The sequence below is a fragment of the Salmo trutta genome, chromosome 10, assembly GCF_901001165.1.
Source record: "Salmo trutta chromosome 10, fSalTru1.1, whole genome shotgun sequence".
Lineage (NCBI taxonomy): Eukaryota > Metazoa > Chordata > Actinopteri > Salmoniformes > Salmonidae > Salmo > Salmo trutta.
Genome location: NC_042966.1, coordinates 28,246,382 through 28,266,195, shown reverse-complemented (window position 1 = coordinate 28,266,195; position 19,814 = coordinate 28,246,382). Strand labels below are relative to the sequence as shown.

General features: G+C 46.2%; 1 protein-coding gene across 1 annotated transcript in view; it reads right to left on the bottom strand.

Annotated features, from left to right (window-relative positions):
* Positions 1-19,814, bottom strand: part of camkmt (calmodulin-lysine N-methyltransferase) — a 158,126-nt gene that overhangs the window by 52,188 nt on the left and 86,124 nt on the right. Inside the window, exon 4 of the mRNA XM_029765227.1 lies at positions 4,479-4,539. Coding sequence (XP_029621087.1) covers positions 4,479-4,539 — 61 coding nt within the window. The remainder of the gene's footprint in view (positions 1-4,478; positions 4,540-19,814) is intronic.

The window sequence follows — 19,814 nt, the reverse complement described above, 5'->3', positions numbered from 1 at the left end:
ACAGGTGGACTCTAATCAAGTTGTAGAAACATCTCAAGGATGATCAATGAAAACAGGATGCACCTGAGCTCAATTTCGAGTCTCATAGTAAAGGGTCTGAATAGTTATGTTTTTTACTTTTAATACATTTGCAAACATTTCTAAAAACCTGTTTTCGCTTTGTCATTATGGGGTATAGTGTGTAGATTTGAGGAAAAAAAGTAATTAAATACATTTTGAATAATAATAATAAATAAATAAATATATATATATATTTAATACATTTTGAATAATAATAATAAATAATACACACACACATTTTGTTACGTTACAGCCTTATTCTAAAATGTATTAAATTGTTGTTTTTCCTCATCAGTCTACACACAATACCCCATAATGACAAAGCAAAAACAGTTTATTTTTTATTTTTGGCAAATTGATTAAAAATAAAAAACTGAAATTTCACAGCGAGAGAGGTGAAGACAGGGAGAGGGAGAGAGAGAGAGAGAGAGAGAAAGAGAGGTGAAGACAGAGAGAAAGAGAGAGGTGAAGATAGGGAGAGAAAGAGAGAGAGAGAGAGAGAGGTGAAGACCAGGGAGAGAGAGTGGTGAAGACAGGGAGAGAGAGAGGTGAAGACAGGGAGAGAGAGAGAGAGGTGAAGACAGGGAGAGAGAGAGAGAGAAAGAGAGGTGAAGACAGAGAGAAAGAGAGAGAGAGGTGAAGACAGAGAGAGAGAGAGAGAGAGAGGGGTGAAGATAGGGAGAGAGAGAGAGAGAGAGAGAGAGAGAGAGAGAGAGAGAGAGAGAGAGAGAGAGAGAGAGAGAGAGAGAGAGAGAGAGAGAGGTGAAGACTAGGGAGAGAGAGAGGGAGAGAGAGAGAGAGAGAGAGAGAGAGAGAGAGAGAGAGAGAGAGAGAGAGAGAGAGAGGTGAAAACAGGGAGAGAGAGTGGTGAAGACAGGGAGAGAGAGAGAGGTGAAGACAGGGAGAGAGAGAGAGAGAAGAGTCATGTTTAACTGGCTGAAGAGATGGAAAGGAGAAGGAAGGCGGACGTAGTGACCACAGGCGGGGCGTGGATAGTGTATAGGAGGGGGCTGTCAGGAGCTGGGACTAGAGACTGTACATTAACATTAATAGCAGGAGCTATTAGACTGGGGGTTAGGGTTGTTAGACTGGGGACTAGAGACTGTACATTAACATTAATAGCAGGAGCTATTAGACTGGGGGCTAGGGTTGTCAGACTGGGGGCTAGGGTTGTCAGACTGGGGGCTAGGGTTGTTAGACTGGGGGCTAGGGTTGTTAGACTGGGGGCTAGGGTTGTCAGACTGGGGGCTAGGGTTGTTAGACTGGGGGCTAGGGTTGTTAGACTGGGGGCTAGGGTTGTTAGACTGGGAGCTAGAGACTGTACATTAACATTAATAGCAGGAGCTATTAGACTGGGGGCTAGGGTTGTTAGACTGGGGACTAGAGACTGTACATTAACATTAATAGCAGGAGCTATTAGACTGGGGGCTAGGGTTGTTAGACTGGGGGCTAGGGTTGTTAGACTGGGGGTTAGGGTTGTTAGACTGGGGACTAGAGACTGTACATTAACATTAATAGCAGGAGCTATTAGACTGGGGGTTAGGGTTGTCAGACTGGGGGCTAGGGTTGTTAGACTGGGAGCTAGGGTTGTTAGACTGGGGACTAGAGACTGTACATTAACATTAATAGCAGGAGCTATTAGACTGGGGGTTAGCGTTGTTAGACTGGGGACTAGAGACTGTATATTAACATTAATAGCAGGAGCTATTAGACTGGGGGCTAGAGACTGTACATTAACATTAATAGCAGGAGCTATTAGACTGGGGGCTAGGGTTGTTAGACTGGGGGCTAGGGTTGTCAGACTGGGAGCTAGGGTTGTTAGACTGGGAGCTAGGGTTGTTAGACTGGGAGCTAGGGTTGTTAGACTGGGGGCTAGGGTTGTTAGACTGGGGGCTAGGGTTGTTAGACTGGGGGCTAGGGTTGTTAGACTGGGGGCTAGGGCTGTCAGACTGGGAGCTAGGGTTGTTAGACTGGGGGCTAGGGTTGTTAGACTGGGAGCTAGGGTTGTCAGACTGGGGGCTAGGGTTGTCAGACTGGGGGCTAGGGTTGTCAGACTGGGGGCCAGGGTTGTTAGACTGGGAGCTAGGGTTGTTAGACTGGGGGCTAGGGTTGTTAGACTGGGGGCTAGGGTTGTTAGACTGGGGGCTAGGGTTGTTAGACTGGGGACTAGAGACTGTACATTAACATTAATAGCAGGAGCTATTAGACTGGGGGCTAGGGTTGTTAGACTGGGAGCTAGGGTTGTTAGACTGGGGGCTAGGGTTGTTAGACTGGGGACTAGGGTTGTTAGACTGGGGACTAGAGACTGTACATTAACATTAATAGCAGGAACTATTAGACTGGGGGCTAGGGTTGTCAGACTGGGGGTTAGGGTTGTTAGACTGGGGGCTAGGGTTGTTAGACTGGGGCTAGGGTTGTTAGACTGGGGGCTAGGGTTGTTAGACTGGGGGCTAGGGTTGTTAGACTGGGGGCTAGGCTGTCAGACTGGGGGCTAGGGTTGTTAGACTGGGGGCTAGGGTTGTTAGACTGGGGGCTAGGGTTGTTAGACTGGGGGCTAGAGACTGAACATTAACATTAATAGCAGGAGCTATTAGACTGGGGGTTAGGGTTGTTAGACTGGGGGCTAGGGTTTTTAGACTGGGAGCTAGGGTTGTTAGACTGGGGGCTAGGGTTGTTAGACTGGGGGCTAGGGTTGTTAGACTGGGGGCTAGGGTTGTTAGACTGGGGGCTAGGGTTGTTAGACTGGGAGCTAGGTTTGTTAGACTGGGAGCTAGGGTTGTTAGACTGGGGGCTAGGGTTGTTAGACTGGGAGCTAGGGTTGTTAGACTGGAAGCTAGGGTTGTCAGACTGGGGGCTAGGGTTGTCAGACTGGGGGCTAGGGTTGTTAGACTGGGGGCTAGGGTTGTTAGACTGGGGTTAGGGTTGTTAGACTGGGGGCTAGGGTTGTCAGACTGGGGGCTAGAGACTGTACATTAACATTAATAGCAGGAGCTATTAGACTGGGGGCTAGGGTTGTTAGACTGGGAGCTAGGGTTGTTAGACTGGGAGCTAGGGTTGTTAGACTGGGAGCTAGGGTTGTTAGACTGGGAGCTAGGGTTGTCAGACTGGGGGCTAGGGTTGTTAGACTGGGGGCTAGGGCTGTCAGACTGGGGGCTAGGGTTGTTAAACTGGGAGCTAGGGTTGTTAGACTGGGAGCTAGGGTTGTTAGACTGGGGGCTAGGGTTGTTAGACTGGGAGCTAGGGTTGTTAGACTGGGAGCTAGGGTTGTTAGACTGGGAGCTAGGGTTGTTAGACTGGGAGCTAGGGTTGTTAGACTGGGAGCTAGGGTTGTTAGACTGGGAGCTAGGGTTGTTAGACTGGGAGCTAGGGTTGTTAGACTGGGAGCTAGGGCTGCAAGTCCTGTGGTAACATGGTGTAGATTAGAGCACCACATGGCAGCCATTGCTGCCTGACACTGCAGTAACTCTAATTAACTGTGGATACCTTCTCTTAGAAAGTGTGTGTGTGTGTGGATTGATTGGAATGCTACTCCAGCCAACTCATTGATTTCCCCCCTCCCTAAGCAAGCCAGAGTCAGTGTCTTTGAAGAAGCAGTGACATTGTTGTGCCTTTATCTCCTGGTGGAAATAGGAGTTTGTATTGCAGCAGGGACATTAAGGTAATGATGGTTGTTGGGTTCCCCATGGTGCTGCTGACATTGTGTACTGGATACACACACCACAGAGTCACACACTGACACAGACAATACCATCAATTAGATGCACTTCCTTACATACACACATGCACTTCTTTACAATTACTGCCACCCACACACAGTTACTGTACAGAATCCCTCTCTCCCTCGACACAAAATCCTCAACCAAGGAGGTAATTGGAGTAAAGAAGGTCCATTAAAAACCAGTGTGCTGTCCAGTGCTGCTGTTATGAGCTACAGTGGGCTGAGGAGGCGATGACACGTAGCTATTTGGTCCAGTCTTTTCTTATTTTATCCTCCTCCCCTCGTTCTTTCTTGCTGAGTGGCTGATTACAGGGAGATAGAAAGAGAGTGACAATCTGGCTGACAAACACGCAACTCTATCTCGTGCACACACAAAAAACACACACAGCCAGAGGCTTGCACCCTGGTTTTCCTTCCTTCCCTCCCTTCCTGAGTGTTGCGGCCTAGCTGACCTTCAGCGCAGCGCCCTGATCAATATCCCTCTCTTCCTCTCCTCCTGCCTCTTGAATGTAAAAACAGGAAATCAAAGGGTCGTGTACTGCCTTGAGTGCAAATCAAACATCCCACACACCTTTCAACTCTCTGTTCTCTCTGCCGCAGCAGCCTAACGCAGTGCAGGAGCCAGAGCCAACAATCTATTCTACATTGTAATGCCTGCCTGGCAGGGACAGAGGTCAGGGGCCAGACCAGAACCACTCACCTGAACATGTGGCGTTTCTTGAGGCAGTAGTGGGCCATCACCTCCTCAGAGGGCCATACACCTGGGAAAAACAACAGAGGACAACATGAAGACATACATCTACTGACTGGCATTATCTATTCACTCTCAGTCCACCACCACCATCAAAACCACAGGTATTCAACTCAATCATTTGAATGTTTACCGTACATAACCATGCACATTTAAAAACCAACAACCAGGGGTGAACTAGCCAACACAACCAAACTAACAAGCTCTATATCTACACCAGATAACTCCTCAACGTGGAGCATTCTTACACCCATCCGTCTGTTTCAACTACAGCAACATAATAAAGCCTGTCTCCTCTCCTCACGGTGTAGACCTAGTGTGTGTGTGTGTGTGTGTGTGTGTGTGTGTGGTGTTTTCTGAAAGCCTTCCACAGAGCTGCCACCTTGCCTGTGATACAAGCATCCCCTGTCTATCTGTCTCCCCCCTCCTCACTATGGCTCCTTAGACTTGTAAGCTGGGCAAATGTGTGTGTGGAGAGAGGGGGTCCGGTGGGCGATAATCACCAGGAGCAAGCCAGTCTGTCTGGCTTATCACCCACTACCAGCCTGCTCCTTCTGTTAGGTACAGAAAGTGCCATGAAGCTGCTATTGTCTCACACACACACACACACACACACAGGAGGGAGAGAGAGAAGGAGACAGACACACACTTCCTTGGCAGGGAAAGAAGTAAACACTCATTTGAATAAAACTTCAGCCTTAGCAGCTGGCTTTGATGGGAAGGCTGAGGCTCTGCTCAGCTCTGGTTGACTTTCTTTGTGTGTGTGTGTGTGTGTGTGTGTGTGTGTGTGTGTGTGTGTGTGTGTGTGTGTGTGTGTGTGTGTGTGTTCATCTTGCAGACGAGAGGTAGCAGAGAGAGAATGTGTTCTCGAAAGAGAAACAGAGAGAGAGAAGGCAGTCGATATAATAAGCAGCTTACAGGCAGCCTCTCTCCACCTCTCAGGGCCGACACAGCTCGTCTCTCCTGCACCGCCGGCCCAAAGATTAGCTCAACCAAGGAGGATTTAATAATGCCTATTGATAAAACGTCCAAATATTCCTCTCCTATTAAAAACAGGCCTGCTCACTCCTCACCCCGCAAATACACTCCGCCTGTCTCCTGATGAACCTGTTGACAGCCAGAGACGCTACAATTTACCAGGCGCCTGTATCACGCCACTTTAAAAGTGTAAGAGGCCAACCTGAAGCAGCGTATGGTATTTTAAATGTTTTCTCTGGTAGTCTGGTACTCTATAGAACATTTTCAAGGTCCATGATGAAGTTTACAGTGTTTGACTAACAGTGTGACCTTCCTGAGTGGGGTTGGACAGTGTGGTGTGTGTGGTTGGACAGTGTGGTTGGACAGTGTGGTTGGACAGTGTGGTGTGTGTGGTTGGACAGTGTGGTTGGACAGTGTGGTGTGTGTGGTTGGACAGTGTGGTTGGACAGTGTGGTGTGTGTGGTTGGACAGTGTGGTGTGTGTGGTTGGACAGTGTGGTTGGACAGTGTGGTTGGACAGTGTGGTGTGTGTGGTTGGACAGTGTGGTGTGTGTGGTTGGACAGAGTGGTGTGTGTGGTTGGACAGTGTGGTGTGTGTGGTTGGACAGTGTGGTGTGTGTGGTTGGACAGTGTGGTGTGTGTGTGTGAGTGTGGTTGGACAGTGTGGTGTGTGTGAGTGTGGTTGGACAGTGTGGTGTGTGTGTGTGAGTGTGGTTGGACAGTGTGGTGTGTGTGTGAGTGTGGTTGGACAGTGTGGTGTGTGTGTGAGTGTGGTTGGACAGTGTGGTGTGTGTGAGTGTGGTTGGACAGTGTGGTGTGTGTGGTTGGACAGTGTGGTGTGTGTGAGTGTGGTTGGACAGTGTGGTGTGTGTGTGAGTGTGGTTGGACAGTGTGGTGTGTGTGGTTGGACAGTGTGGTGTGTGTGAGTGTGGTTGGACAGTGTGGTGTGTGTGTGAGTGTGGTTGGACAGTGTGGTGTGTGTGGTTGGACAGTGTGGTGTGTGTGAGTGTGGTTGGACAGTGTGGTGTGTGTGAGTGTGGTTGGACAGTGTGGTGTGTGTGAGTGTGTGAGCCAAGTAGAAAAGCTTTGATTGAGACATTAATAAAGCATATGTGGAATCTGATGACTGATCCTTCACTCCAATAACACTAACAGCCGTGGGAGATAGTAGAGGGGAGAGAGTGTGTGTAGCCTGTCCTGGGAGAACAGAACACACTCCCCTAGTGTGTATGTCTGTGTGTGTGTGTGTGTGTGTGTGTGTGTGTGTGTGTGTGTGTGTGTGTGTGCGCACGTGTGCATGTAAGTTCGCGCATGTGTTTTCCAGGTCGAGATGCACTCGGGGAAATGAGCGGATCATGAGGCGAGACCAGATTACTCTCTTCCCGAGGATAATGAAATCATTTCTCACCTTCAATTACCAGATGAGGAAAGGAGCTGCAGGGGTTGTTGAGTCTGCCTTGGCCTGGCCTGTAGGCAGGATAAACTCTTCCTCCATAACACCTCTCTCTCTTTATTTGTAGCATTAAATGACCAACGCTGTAAGATGCATTAGGAGACCTGAGCATATGAGGAACTCATTCAGCAGCATGTCCCACTGCAGATCATCACTGAATTACAGGCATTACTAGGACTTATTATGTGTGGCACAGAGAGGTTCCAGGAAAGATCAGCTCATCCACCGCCCACCCTGTGGTCAGGATTCAACCTAGAACCAACATCTACTGAAGTGTATAGAGACACAGGACTCATTGTCACGCCTGATGTAGGTGTGTTACACAAACGGCCAAGAGAAGACTAGGACATCTTAAACAGAGGTGAAGGTAGACACACGCACTCTCACACAGGTGTTCTGAGGACTAGACCAGCTTTCTGTCAGTAGGCCTGGGCTTAGTAAGCAGTATAATTGTTCACATTTTATTTATTAGACAGTTACCACACAGACTAACCCGTCTACAAATGGTAAAGCGGACACTGTACCAGCTAGCCATGACAACTAGCCATTCTATCCAGAGCCATACAATCAGATGACACCAGAGCCATGTATTTTACCCAACTAAGGATGTGCCAACAGACAGATGCAACAGATAGATTCCCCGAGCATCCAGACAGCTTTCCTCTGACTGTGTAATGGGATCCTCTTACTGTCCACTGGTACTTGGCAAATCCCCATAGATCCAATTGAAGCCACACTACCAGACATGGACAGAGCAGGGTTTACAGGGGGGTAGAGGTAAGACTGGGATGAACTTGTGACCTCACAAACTTTGGTGCGCAGCACCGGGCTAATCCAACGGGAGTGGCCGACACTAATCACATGATCCCCAGCCCCTATAGGCACGTACCATCTACTTCTGAGCTCTGATAAGTTAGGTGGAATTTCAGCCATATTAATTGCTTACACCGCCCACCTATCCAGTCTCCTACAATCTAGCCGGCTTCCTTGTCTCAGAAGAATGGACTTCTTTACATCAGTGGAAATGATTAACCCTATGCACTGGGGGTAAAGGAAGACGGATCACTGCTATGAAGCTGCAGGTAGTTCAGATTCTAGAAGACTTTACCTCTGTCTCTGTCCAAGCTCCCCCAGTCAGACCTCTACGCTGATCTTTTTAACGAGGAGCACGTGTGCGTCTAAGTTGAAAAATGTAGGCACACACAAAGAAATTAAGGAGCACAATGAAAAACATTTCAAGCTAGAATCTTTCATTTTCTAGGTGCACTGGTGCTCCTAAATACAAATTCCAGGTTGCGAATAAAAATATTTAGGTGCATACGCGAGTAAAATGGTCGCACTGTAGAGCCCTGCCAGTGCACAGCAGGGGGCATATTAGTGTGGCCCCAGGGAGAGGAGTAGGTGGAGGGAGAGGAGGCGGGGGAGAGGAGGAGGAGGAGGAGGAGGAAAAGACATCAACGAGAGGGGTAGAGCGTACACCCCCACCCTCAGGTTATCAGTCCCAGACGCCGTCGGTAACCGTAGCAGCCAGCTAACCATCCGGCCAACCCAGTCCAGCCCCGCGGAGCTTTCTCCAGATGATCTCCACATTAACTGAGGACTCAGATAATTCTTAAGCCTCCTCCATTTCAGATCCAATAACGGATAAGAGTGCATTTCGGCATGATCAACTGGCAATCTGTCCCCTCACACCTCTAGTTTACTGCTCCTCAGGATTACTGCAGTACGGGGGGTGGAAGAGTTTATAAGGGTGGAGAGTGTGTGAGTGGGGGGGTCTGTCTAGTTTGGACTGGGACAGAGAGAGGAACAGATAAAAGGAGTGATAGTACCAATCAACATTTAACTAATCATTTTTACAATCTGCAATAAAACATCCAAATATAAAACCTGCAAGATCCTATACTATACACACATCCATAAGATCCTATACTATACACACATCCATAAGATCCTATACTATACACACATCCATAAGATCCTATACTATACACACATCCATAAGATCCTATACTATACACACATCCATAAGATCCTATACTATACACACATCCATAAGATCCTATACTATACACACATCCATAAGATCCTATACTATACACACATCCATAAGATCCTATACTATACACACATCCATAAGATCCTATACTATACACACATCCATAAGATCCTATACTATACACACATCCATAAGATCCTATACTATACACACATCCATAAGATCCTATACTATACACACATCCATAAGATCCTATACTATACACACATCCATAAGATCCTATACTATACACACATCCATAAGCAGTAAACCTGTGATCATTCCTAGAGATCTCCGTTCTGTCTGGCAGAGCCAGGAGCTCTTTGTCTGCTCTGACTGAAGACAACATGGGAGGACAGAGAAACAGTCATCCTCTATTTTACATTGGAATAGGGTAATTTCAATGATTTACAGCACACACACACACACACACACACACACACACACACACACACACACACACACACACACACACACACACACACACACACACACACACACACACACACACACACACACAACCCCCTACAAAAGGGAAGACACCTCTGACAGGGTAAAAAAAAATCAGTCTCGCCCAACTGCGCACATGAGGGCATTTTTTTAAACCCCCCCCCAAAACTCCACCACACACACACACAGAAAACACTGTGGCGGTCACAGATAACACTTGCCTCCTCTCTCGGTAAACAACTTTTTGGATTACGGGCTGGTGTGGCAGGATAATGAGGGAGGCTATCTGGCTCGCCACGGCTGCATTGTCGCCTCACTCTCAGGGGCAGCGCCAAATCTTTATTCTGCTATTTATCCGCTGTTCTGATAGCTTACTTATCTGCCTTCAAATGCCAGGGCTGGAGGAATCTCATCTAGCTGCGCTGGGCAAGCGAAGGCCTCAGCCCTCTGCCCGGCCCCTGACAGTAAGTTAATAGATATATCAGAGCTGGGGCCTGGCTGCTAAGCTGAACAGATGAACAGGTGCAGGGCGTCATTGATTGATTAGCATAGGGAGAATGGCTGGACTCCTTTTGACAACCTGAGATTAGGGCTCAGCACAGGGCTTAAATTGCTTACCTTCCTCTGGCTAAGGAAGGCTCGGCTTTCAAAATACAGGTCTGTCACCTGGACCCAACACTGTCTACTTGGGGAATGTTAATGCATATAAACAATTAAGGTGGAGAGGAGGAGAGAGGGAGGCTGGAGGAGAGGGAGAGATGGAGAGAAAATGAGAGAAGGGGAGATAGATAGGGAGGGAGAAACAGTGGATGAATCCCTTGACTAATAGGTTATTGTAATCTATGCGCTGTTGAAAATGGTGTTTTACCAGAATAAAAGTAAGCTACCAGAGACACAACTCTCATCTGGCTATAGCCTACCTGTTGAAAGGGGCTTGCAATAGATTTGATTTTGATCGTTCAGGTTCACCATCAGCAACAGTTTTGGTCGTTTTAAATAAGTATTTTTAAGCCTTTTATACAATTGAGACATGGATTTAAGTGCCTTTGGACAGGGTTTGGTAGTAGGTGCCAGGCACACCGGTTTGTGTCAAGAACTGCAACACTGCTGGGTTTTTCACACGCAACAGTGTCCAGTGTGTATCAAGAATGGATCAGCTCCCAAAGGACATCCAGCCAACTCGACAACTGTGGGAAGCATTGGAGTCAACATGGGCCAGCATGCATGTGGAACGCTTTGGACACCTTGTACAGTCCATGCCCTGACAAACTCAATATTAGGATTTGGAGGTGCACTGCATGGCCAAAACAGAAGAAGAAACGACCACTAAAAACATCCAAACGGTCAAAACAGAAGAAGAAACGACCACTAAAAACATCCAAACGGTCAAAACAGAAGAAGAAACGACCACTAAAAACATCCAAACGGTCAAAACAGAAGAAGAAACGACCACTAAAAACATCCAAACGGTCAAAACAGAAGAAGAAACGTCCACTAAAAACATCCAAACGGTCAAAATGGATTAAGAAACGTCCACTAAAAACATCCAAACGGTCAAAACAGATTAAGAAACGTCCACTAAAAACATCCAAACGGTCAAAACAGAAGAAGAAACGACCACTAAAAACATGCAAACGGTCAAAACAGAAGAAACGTCCACTAAAAACATCCAAAACGGTCAAAACAGAAGAAGAAACGACCACTAAAAACATCCAAACGGTCAAAACAGAAGAAAAAACGTCCGCTAAAAACAGAAGAAGAAACGACCACTAAAAACATCCAAACGGTCAAAACAGAAGAAGAAATGACCACTAAAAACATCCAAACGGTCAAAACAGAAGAAGAAACGACCACTAAAAACGTCCAAACGGTCAAAACAGAAGAAGAAACGACCACTAAAAACATCCAAACGGTCAAAACAGAAGAAGAAACGACCACTAAAAACATCCAAACGGTCAAAACAGAAGAAGAAACGACCACTAAAAACGTCCAAACGGTCAAAACAGAAGAAGAAACGACCACTAAAAACATCCAAACGGTCAAAACGGATTAAGAAACGTCCACTAAAAACATCCAAACGGTCAAAACAGATTAAGAAACGTCCACTAAAAACATCCAAACGGTCAAAACAGAAGAAGAAACGACCACTAAAAACATGCAAACGGTCAAAACAGAAGAAACGTCCACTAAAAACATCCAAAACGGTCAAAACAGAAGAAGAAACGACCACTAAAAACATCCAAACGGTCAAAACAGAAGAAACGACCACTAAAAACATCCAAACGGTCAAAACAGCAGAAAAAACGTCCGCTAAAAACAGAAGAAGAAACGACCACTAAAAACATCCAAACGGTCAAAACAGAAGAAGAAATGATCACTAAAAACATCCAAACGGTCAAAACAGAAGAAGAAACGACCACTAAAAACATCCAAACGGTCAAAACAGAAGAAGAAACGTCCACTAAAAACAGAAGAAGAAACGACCACTAAAAACATCCAAACGGTCAAAACAGAAGAAGAAACGACCACTAAAAACATCCAAACGGTCAAAACAGAAGAAGAAACGTCCACTAAAAACATCCAAACGGTCAAAACCGAAGAAGAAACGACCACTAAAAACATCCAAACGGTCAAAACAGAAGAAGAAACGACCACTAAAAACATCCAAACGGTCAAAACAGAAGAAGAAACGACCACTAAAAACATCCAAACGGTCAAAACAGAAGAAGAAACGTCCACTAAAAACAGAAGAAGAAACGACCACTAAAAACATCCAAACGGTCAAAACAGAAGAAGAAATGACCACTAAAAACATCCAAACGGTCAAAACAGAAGAAGAAACGACCACTAAAAACATCCAAACGGTCAAAACAGAAGAAGAAACGTCCACTAAAAACGTCCAAACGGTAAAAACAGAAGAAGAAACGACCACTAAAAACATCCAAACGGTCAAAACGGAAGAAGAAACGTCCACTAAAAACATCCAAACGGTCAAAACAGAAGAAGAAACGTCCACTAAAAACGTCCAAACGGTAAAAACAGAAGAAGAAACGACCACTAAAAACATCCAAACGGTCAAAACCATTTGATTTTGAGATGGGGCGAAAACCAACGTTGTGCTATATATTAATCTAATCAGCTCTATATTTTTTATTTAGAATTGAAAATGAATGTGTTTTTAAAACAAATGTAAATGCATCGAATCGTATCAAACAGAATCGCCTCGAACTAAAATAGATCGTTCCTGTATCGTATTGGAGCCCATGTATCTAGATACAAGATGCACATCCCTTCTTCTCCTGTCTGTCTGTCTGTCTGTCTGTCTGTCTGTCTGTCTGTCTGTCTGTCTGTCTGTCTGTCTGTCTGTCTGTCTGTCTGTCTGTCTGTCTGTCTGTCTGTCTGTCTGTCTGTCTGTCTGTCTGTCTGTCTGTCTGTCTGTCTGTCTCCTACCTCAGTCACAACAGTGGACAGTTAGGCCTACACTCAGAATGCTCCTCATTTGGACACATCATTATCACAATCAGAACAGATGACCATAAACCACCAAGCCTGCAAACAACAGATACAATACGTAATGATAAAGAGGCAATCTGAGATTTAATCAACAACAAATCGTCCACCCCGCCTCATTTTTGGTTAACAGCTGAGGGATGGGGCTGGACAAATGTAACCACTCTCAAATTCATAGCTACAGAGGCAAGGACTGACCAATGACCATCCATGAGATGACATTATTACAGACATGTGTGAATAGTTACATAGAGCTAATAGATGTGGACAGGTGTGTGTGTGTGTGTGTGTGCCAAACACACCTGTGAGGCGCATTCCCACGGGTAGCGCAAAGTGCTGACACGTTCCCTCTATCTCCATGGAAACATGCCGTCACTCATACGGCAGCAGTGTATCCAACAGGGATGCAGTCTTCAACCAACGAAATGTAACCAACCCCGTCTTCAAGTTTACATATTCCATGGAAACACTGCTGACAATTATATCTGAACTGTCCAAGTCTAACCCCTGTCTTCAATCATAATCTGTCTGACTGTCCTAGTCTAACCCCTGTCTTCAATCATAATCTGTCTGACTGTCCTAGTCTAACCCCTGTCTTCAATCATAATCTGTCTGACTGTCCTAGTCTAACCCGTCTTCAATCATAATCTGTCTGACTGTCCTAGTCTAACCCCTGTCTTCAATCATAATCTGTCTGACTGTCCTAGTCTAACCCCTGTCTTCAATCATAATCTGTCTGACTGTCCTAGTCTAACCCGTCTTCAATCATAATCTGTCTGACTGTCCTAGTCTAACCCCTGTCTTCAATCATAATCTGTCTGACTGTCCTAGTCTAACCCCTGTCTTCAATCATAATCTGTCTGACTGTCCTAGTCTAACCCCTGTCTTCAATCATAATCTGTCTGACTGTCCTAGTCTAACCCCTGTCTTCAATCATAATCTGTCTGACTGTCCTAGTCTAACCCGTCTTCAATCATAATCTGTCTGACTGTCCTAGTCTAACCCCTGTCTTCAATCATAATCTGTCTGACTGTCCTAGTCTAACCCGTCTTCAATCATAATCTGTCTGACTGTCCTAGTCTAACCCCTGTCTTCAATCATAATCTGTCTGACTGTCCTAGTCTAACCCCTGTCTTCAATCATAATCTGTCTGACTGTCCTAGTCTAACCCCTGTCTTCAATCATAATCTGTCTGACTGTCCTAGTCTAACCCCGGTCTTCAATCATAATCTGTCTGACTGTCCTAGTCTAACCCCTGTCTTCAATCATAATCTGTCTGACTGTCCTAGTCTAACCCGTCTTCAATCATAATCTGTCTGACTGTCCTAGTCTAACCCCTGTCTTCAATCATAATCTGTCTGACTGTCCTAGTCTAACCCGTCTTCAATCATAATCTGTCTGACTGTCCTAGTCTAACCCCTGTCTTCAATCATAATCTGTCTGACTGTCCTAGTCTAACCCCTGTATGATTGATTGTCATACATCTATATCATAATCTGTCTGAAGGAAAGTGCATGAGACTAATAAAGGGTGAGTCAGAATACCACTGGGCTTTTTAAATGACCCTTATGGCAGCTAACAGACAGGGTTGGAAAAGAAAGGGGGAGGGAGAGAGGGGGATACAAGAAGGAGAGAGGGAGGAAATGACATTCATGAGGATTCTTGTTTCCCATCCACCAGCACCACCAAGCCCCGATGCTTAAAACATGAGAGAGATTTTCCATCTCACTGAAGAGGCGCCGGAGACAGGGGAGAGGAAACAGACAGGAGAGGAGAAAGGGAGGAGAGATGGGGAGAGATAGGGAGAAGAGAGGATAGAGAGAGACAGAGAGAGAGAAAAAGAGAGGGGAGAGAGGAATGTGACTTGTATTCATAGCAGATAAATGCCAGTATTGTTCTGAGCAACAGCATCTCTAATCATCACCTCTCTGACAGAGAAACAACCACACCACATTGTTATGGTGTCCATGGTAACCACTCGGTAACCAGTAACCACTCCACACACAGAATCTGACAGTTTACCGGTACCTTTTTTGCATTAAGAATATTGAGACACACAACACACTATTGCAGCAGGCCTATATATCCACACACATCTGTTTTGATTGACACACAATCAGTACGATATTTTTCCTCTGAAAAATGCCCAGTGAATCCGAATATTTGCATGGTTTCCAATTGATTCCACGGTAATGTTGACAGGATGGGTCGCTGGGTTTAACATGTTCAGATTGGTGGCCAGACTACAGTCAGAGAGGAGAAAACAGGTGTCCATCTGGTCTCAATGCTAAAACATTGGATCATCCACTAGGCTAAATCCTGGCCACGAGGAAATCCCTAATTTTACAAAGATATTCCCTCTTATAAAACCCTGCTTAAGCTAGCTTAGAGACCTCAAGACTTAGATCACAGGGCAACCTCTTAAGAATTACACAATGAAACAATACAGAGATAGAAAACAAACACAGACAGACTGTGTACAGTACACATAGACTCTTGCACATGGTGGATTACACCATCTTCACAGTAAACATGAACAAATATAGGCCTTCACACATTCTCTGACAACCTCACAAACTAAACTGAAATACACAGATAGAAAAAGAAATGGGCAAAATGTTTTGTTACAATAGTCGCTATCTACCAGCAGCACCCCAGTAGGACTGTGTTGGTGGCTCAGTGGAAGACAAGGGCCAAACTATACAGTATGCTAGCTACACCCATGGCTCTCTCTCCTTGAGGCCAACACACACACACACACACACACACACACACACACACACGGGTCCTCCCTCTGTGTGTGTGTGCCGTGGCCCTGGGTGCCTGCAGGCCCCCTCTCTGCGTGACCGCTTAATTCTAAACGAAGATGAACGCGGTGATGTCCCCAGGCGCGCTCCAGGCTCACGCCGAGCTTTATCTAACCTGAAATGATTTTAACGCTCCGTTTGGAGCACATCCCAGAAGCAATGTCAACCCGCCTCCTCTCTTTTACTGCCAGGGAGAGGGAGGGATGAAGGGTGGGGAAAATGAAGAGACAGGAGGAAGTTAACAAAACTGAGCTACTTGGGTCTGCTGTGACACAGGGACTTATCAGGGGGCTTTCCCCGTCATTGCCCACAGGCCGGAGAGAGACGCAGTGTGTGATAGATGAACCAGGGAATTTCTGTCTAATTCAGGTGAAAAGACTAGTCCCTGCATCTTCCTTTCTCCCCTCTCTCTCTCCCATGTCCTCCCTCTCTACAATCTCTTACCATCCTGATGCCTTTTAAATGTCACTTATTTTACATGCGCTACTTTGGGGCGAGACGGGAACCAACAGCAATCACCACCATTATCCCCCTGGGGTGATGGTAGGTCCAGATGCATTACAAAACCCTCTTTGACTGGTCACACATTTACCTTCGCCACATCTCAAAAAATTAAGTGGCATTACAGGGAAACCTCTTGTGATCTGAACAGCATGGGCATAACAGGTAGCTCTCTCCCTCTCTCAGCCATTAAGTGAATTCTCCTCCCAAACGGCCCTAATCAAAGTGAAAGCCCTGGACAAAGCTCACCCTGGACACCACAAACGCAGCCCCCCAGGGGGGCATGGACCATTTAGCCTCCCAGTCCCCTCTCACTTTCTCTCTCTCTCACCCGCCCTCTCCCCCACTCCCTCTCTTTTAGCCACCCACTCCCTCCCTCCCTCCCTCTTTTCTACAGTAAATGTCAAGTGTCCCAGGGGATTATTCTGCAAGTGCTACAGGTCGCTTCAAAATAGCATCTCTTACCTGAGGAGAGAGAGAAGGAGAGATAGAGAGAGAGGGAGAAACAGAAGGAGAGGAAGTGGGATAAAGAGAGAAAACGAGAGAGAGAAGGATAGAGGAAGAGCTTTTAGCTGTCTGAGTAGGGGTATAATGGAGTGCCCCTCTGCTGCGAGAGAGGAAACAGCAGGGTCGGGGGTGGGGGGGTGGGGGGGGTCTGTGAGAGACACTCCACTCTTAGTGTCAGACAAACACATCCTCTTTCAGACTCTCTCTCCGCACCAGACGAAGTATCAGTCGCACAAATTAAAATGAGGTTCTCTTCTATCCATGATTAACACTGCAATGCCCTCTTGACCTCTCCATTCAATCACCATCCACATCATCAACAGACAACCGAGGCAGAGAACTGTTCCCCAGCCACCGACTGCCACACACTTCTTGTACACACAGACGGCAACTCAAGTAGGCACAATGATTCATGAAACAAGTCTGTGTGTGTGTGTATGTATGTATGTGTGTGTGTTTGTATGTATGCGTGTGTGTTTGTATGTATGCGTGTGTGTGTGTATGTATGCGTGTGTGTGTGTATGTATGTGTGTGTGTGTGTGTGTATATGTATGTGTGTGTGTGTGTGTGTGTGTGTGTGTGTGTGTGTGTGTGTGTGTGTGTATGTATGCATGCGTGTGTGACAGGCCACATTATCACTTCCCTGACACTTCTTCATCTCCCAGAAAGGCATGAGAGAGGGAAAGCGCCGGGGCAAACATCAGGCCTGATATGCTGCAACAGACAGAAAGACAGCTCGGGAGAGACATGTTAGCCATGGTGCTAACGCTAAGTGTGACAGCTCCCATTCAGGGAGAGCCCCGTCACGTCCCTCTCTTACTCAGCTGCAGGCACCAGGCTCTGGGCATGAAGGCATCAGACTTCCAGACTGTTAGTGGTGCTAACATGGGGAGGAACCAGGGAACAGCTTGGATCCTGATTCCTATTTTCCACCCCATCCGTTCCCCTCTCTAACGACTTAGCCTGAACGCTTCCAATGAACCCAAGTGATCATCATGACTGGGCCCTAGGACGCACGCTGTCACACACACACACACACACACACACACACACACACACACACACACACACAATGTGTCTTACACATTAAAGCAGTGCCTACATTTGTTTTTACTATTGACTAGTCTGCAGTGGAGAAGCAGAGTATTAAGACAGAATTAATCATGTTGCGTTAAGTCAAAAACCTTGGATGAACTTTACCTATCCTGGCTTTTTATGACAAAATGTGCTGTAGATGCTAAAAGTAGATTCCTTCTCCTATATGAAAATCCACAGTAACGACAGTACACGCAGGAGCCTGAAGGAGAATGCAGGAGAGAGAGACAACATAGAGCATGGAAGGATGGGGGGCGGGGGGAGTGGATGAAAGGGAGAGAGAAAGCGAGATGGACAGCACCTAGATGGGAGATCAGGTTAGAATTGGGGCAAGGCAGCAGGAGAGGTGAGTCCGTTTCACTCTGTTCCTCTAGAGCACCCCAGGGCCCCCAGTTTCCACAAAGCCCACTGCACCTCAGTGCTCCCCCGGGGCAGAGTGACCATAACGGCTCTATTCAGAGCCAAGCGGAGCCGGAGGCTGGTGAGATGTTTGGGGCACTAATTGGCCCACTCTGATATGCTGATTGTGTGAGCACCACTGTCGTGTTGCGTACCTAAGTAGGGTCATTTCCCCCCGCGTCTCCTTTCAGAGCAGTAGGGAGGGCCAGCGAGGGGCCCAGGAGTGGACTATTCACCAAGAGCTGCACAGCACTACAATCAAACTACAATTTTTGCTACTATTTCCACACAAAATACATGGACATGTGAATGCAAAGACACACACATGCAACCAACACAGGTGGAACACACACACACACACACACAACCCCACACACAAATGCATATGTCCCTAGCACCAACAGAGCAGTAATACATTACAATACAAAACAATACACACAAACCCAAAACATTTTTTAAGATTATTAAGAAATATCAGAACAAGCAATTCAGAGTCCAGAATATACATATACACTGAGTGTACAAAACATTAAGAACACCCCTCCAATGCTTTCCATAGTTGTGTCATTGGCTGGATGTCCTTTGGATGGTGGACCGTTCTTGATACACACGGGAAACTGTTGAGTGTGACAAACCGTTCTTGACAAACCGGTGCACCTGACACCTACTACTGTACCCCATTCAAAGGCACTATAAATCTTTTGTCTTGCCCATTCACCCTCTGAATGACACATTCACAATCCATGTCTCAATTGTCTCAAGGCTTAAATATCCCCTTCAAGGGATCATAGCTTTCACCTGGATTCACCTGGTCAGTCTAGGTGTTCTTAATGTTTTGTACACTCAGTGTTTATATTAGCTGTTGATACGATTTTTGTGTCTTCCTGGTACACTGTACGTAGTCACTGAAGAGCAACAGTAATGAGGTCCAGGAGAGGACCCCTGCTATATGTGGCCCATTTGTATTTGTATTTATTAGGGGTCCCCATTAGTTCCTGCCAAGGCAGCAGCTACTCTTCCTGAGATCCAAACACATTAAGGCATCACACATACAACAAACGATAAAACAGTACATCATATAACATTAATACACCACTACATATCTACAACACAAAATGCATAAAACCACCAGACAACAATATTACAATATACGTGTGTGTAGAGTGCGTGTGCTAGCGTATGTGTGCGTATGTGTGTGTCTGAACCTGTGTGTGTGTCTCTTCACAGTCCCGCTGTTCCATAAGGTGTATTTGTATCAGTTTTTTAAATCTGATTGTACTACTTGCATCAGTTACCTGATGTGGAATATACTAGTTCCATGTAGCCATGGCTCTATGTAGTACTGTGCGCCTCCCATAGTCTGTTCTTGACTTGGGGATTGTGAAGAGACCTCTGGTGACATGTCTTGTGGGGTATGCATGGGTGTCTGAGCTGGGTGCTAGTAGTTTAAACAGACAGATTGTCAAAACTTGATGAAGTCAATCTCTCCTCCACTTTGAGCCATGAGAGATTGACATGCATATTGTTAATGTTAGCTCTCCGTGCTAATTT